General features: G+C 43.4%; 1 protein-coding gene across 6 annotated transcripts in view; it reads left to right on the top strand.

The window, feature by feature from the left end:
- The first annotated feature begins 364 nt into the window (after positions 1–364).
- The window catches only part of LOC108753604 (arginine-glutamic acid dipeptide repeats protein-like), a 12,021-nt gene continuing 10,096 nt past the window's right edge, over positions 365–2,289 (top strand). For 3 of the 6 annotated variants that reach the window (XM_018495343.1, XM_018495345.1, XM_018495340.1), the window contains exons 1-2: positions 365–722; positions 1,742–1,960. In XM_018495343.1, coding sequence (XP_018350845.1) covers positions 1,913–1,960 — 48 coding nt within the window. In that variant the 5' untranslated portion in view covers positions 365–722; positions 1,742–1,912. Of the gene's footprint in view, positions 723–1,416; positions 1,593–1,741; positions 1,961–2,289 lie in introns of those variants that run through there. The other 3 variants (XM_018495342.1, XM_018495341.1, XM_018495344.1) reach the window with 3 other exon arrangements.

The following is a 2,289-nucleotide window of genomic DNA, read 5'->3' as shown; positions in this document are numbered from 1 at the left end:
CAATACCAAATCGAACATACCTCGGTTCTTCAAAATTCCGACTATCACATAGAAGCACCCCCTAAATAATCTTAATAATCTTAATGCGCGTAAGCGAACAAACCGAATGTAGCTGTAACAATTTCCAATTCGATGTCTTATGTCGCGTATTTCATTGGTCGACACACATTAGCCAACGCAGCAATAATCTCGACACAAAATTCATCCGGAAAATCTTACATAAGACCTTAAATAAAGATCAAAGGAGCTTTATCTCAAACGAGTTTTATAAACGATCAAACGGATGCAAAGCGAGATAATAATAAGCAGAGCAAGTATAATGTGCTTTTCGAAATTGTCGAAATTTGAATTTCAAAGTCGCGGGTGAGATCGGCAATGGTTCTCGAGTACGGCCAGTCGCGTCGCTACCGTGCGCCGCACTATGGCCGTCGCGTTCGGATGTTGTGGATACTGAACTTGGGCAGGAGGTACGTAAGGAATCGCGGCAGCCGTCGCCGTCATTATCGTCGTCATCGTCGTCGCCTCCGTCAAGTGGGGCCTTTCCTCGCGTGGAGTCGCACCAGCCCTCTGCACTCGTCCGACCGCGCTCGCGCGCGCGTTGGCCGCCCTGCAATCGTCACACGAAGCGCGTGAGGTGCGAGGCGCGATCGTCCTCGAGGGAACGATGACGCGTGCACATCGCTGAGGGAGGCTGCCGCCGGAGCGCGGAGACGACAGTACGGGTGAGTTCGCGGAGTCAACCCGGAGGATCCCCCGCGGGGCCACCTGGGGCCACCGCGCCGTGTGTATACGTGTGGACGCGACGCGGCAATCGCGTCGAGTCGATCCGATCTCGATCGCGCGTGACAATAATTGCGAATGTGCGCGCGCGCGCGCGCGCGTTCGCTCGTTCACGCGATGCATTCGCGAGGAATTTTTCATACCTCCGCCGCGAGAAATTCGAAATCCGCGATCGAGAATCACGACTTTGACCGTCGCGATCGTCCTCTTCGTCGAAGGCGTTCGAGCTTGCGCGCTTGTTAATTAGCCTGTTTGCCGCTTTCACCGTGACTCAAGACCACGAAGGAGAGAGAAAGAAAGAGCATGTGTGTGCGCGGGTCAGTGTGTATGAGAGAGAGAGAGAGAGAGAGAGAGAGAGAGAGAGAGAGAGAGAAAGAAAGAAAGAAATATAATGTGAGACGTGTAGGTAGTAAAATTTTTTGAATTATATATTATATAATTCAATATGTATAAAGTAATTCTGTGTAATGTACATATAATTGAATTATATATTATATAACAGATTATACAGAATGATCTTCTATTTTTATAAATTACTTTATATATTAGTGATCTAGAAATATATCTATCGCGATTTATTTTTTGTTATTTATTTCAGTTTGTAGATCTTAAGAGGAATCGGTTGGGGTAGATATCTTGCATTTGTGCTTTGCATCAGGAAATTTTTATTTCATTTCGAGCATATCTGTAACTTAACTAATGTTTGTAACTTATACTGGAATTTTATCGATACCTGACGAGGATATTCATCAACACGTACAATAGATTCCTAGATATTGTGCGTGACAGTTTTGAAACGACAACCGCTTTCCGTATGTTTTCATTTGATACCAGCAAATCAGTAGTATGCAAATACGCTAGGTTTACACTAAGGCTGTAAAAAATTATCAAGAGTTCCATTACATTATCTCTGTAAATAAGGCGCCAATGCATACATGTAGTTTTCTTATCTTTTACAAAGATACCGAGGCGAGCATGTTAGCAGTATATGTTTTTGCCATATCGTCTTTCAATCATATTGATGGCATAACTATACGGTTCAGGGGGTGGATGATAGGAATTTACTGAAAATCCAAGATCAAAGCCATTCAAAACGCTGGAGAAAGACGGAGGAGCTTCGGAGGAGGGGGAGATGTCTGCTGGCACCCAGGGCGAGATTCGGGTTGGCCCTTCTCATCAGGTTTGCCATATATATCTTGAAAAACTTTCTTGCTAATTAACTGTTTTGCACAATGTGCCTATCTCGAGGCTTGCTATTAATATAAACATTTATTGCAAGGTAAAGGGCGTGTGTGGATACAATCTCGATTCATCATTCTCCCCACATTAATCGATCATTGTTACATAATCATTTTATATATGTATAATTATTACAATTTTATGAGTGCTTTCCATTTTGTAACTCAAGTCGACACAAACGTTCTATTTTCTTTGGTATTTCAGTGAGTAACAAAGCTAGAACATTTGTAATGATTTATGTATTATACCGAATGAAAAGCATCCTATGTG

This window comes from Trachymyrmex septentrionalis, unplaced genomic scaffold (assembly GCF_001594115.1).
Source record: "Trachymyrmex septentrionalis isolate Tsep2-gDNA-1 unplaced genomic scaffold, Tsep1.0 scaffold7, whole genome shotgun sequence".
NCBI classification, from domain to species: Eukaryota; Metazoa; Arthropoda; class Insecta; order Hymenoptera; family Formicidae; genus Trachymyrmex; species Trachymyrmex septentrionalis.
The sequence above is the reverse complement of the archived record's forward strand: the minus strand, read 5'-3'. Positions and strand labels throughout refer to the sequence as shown.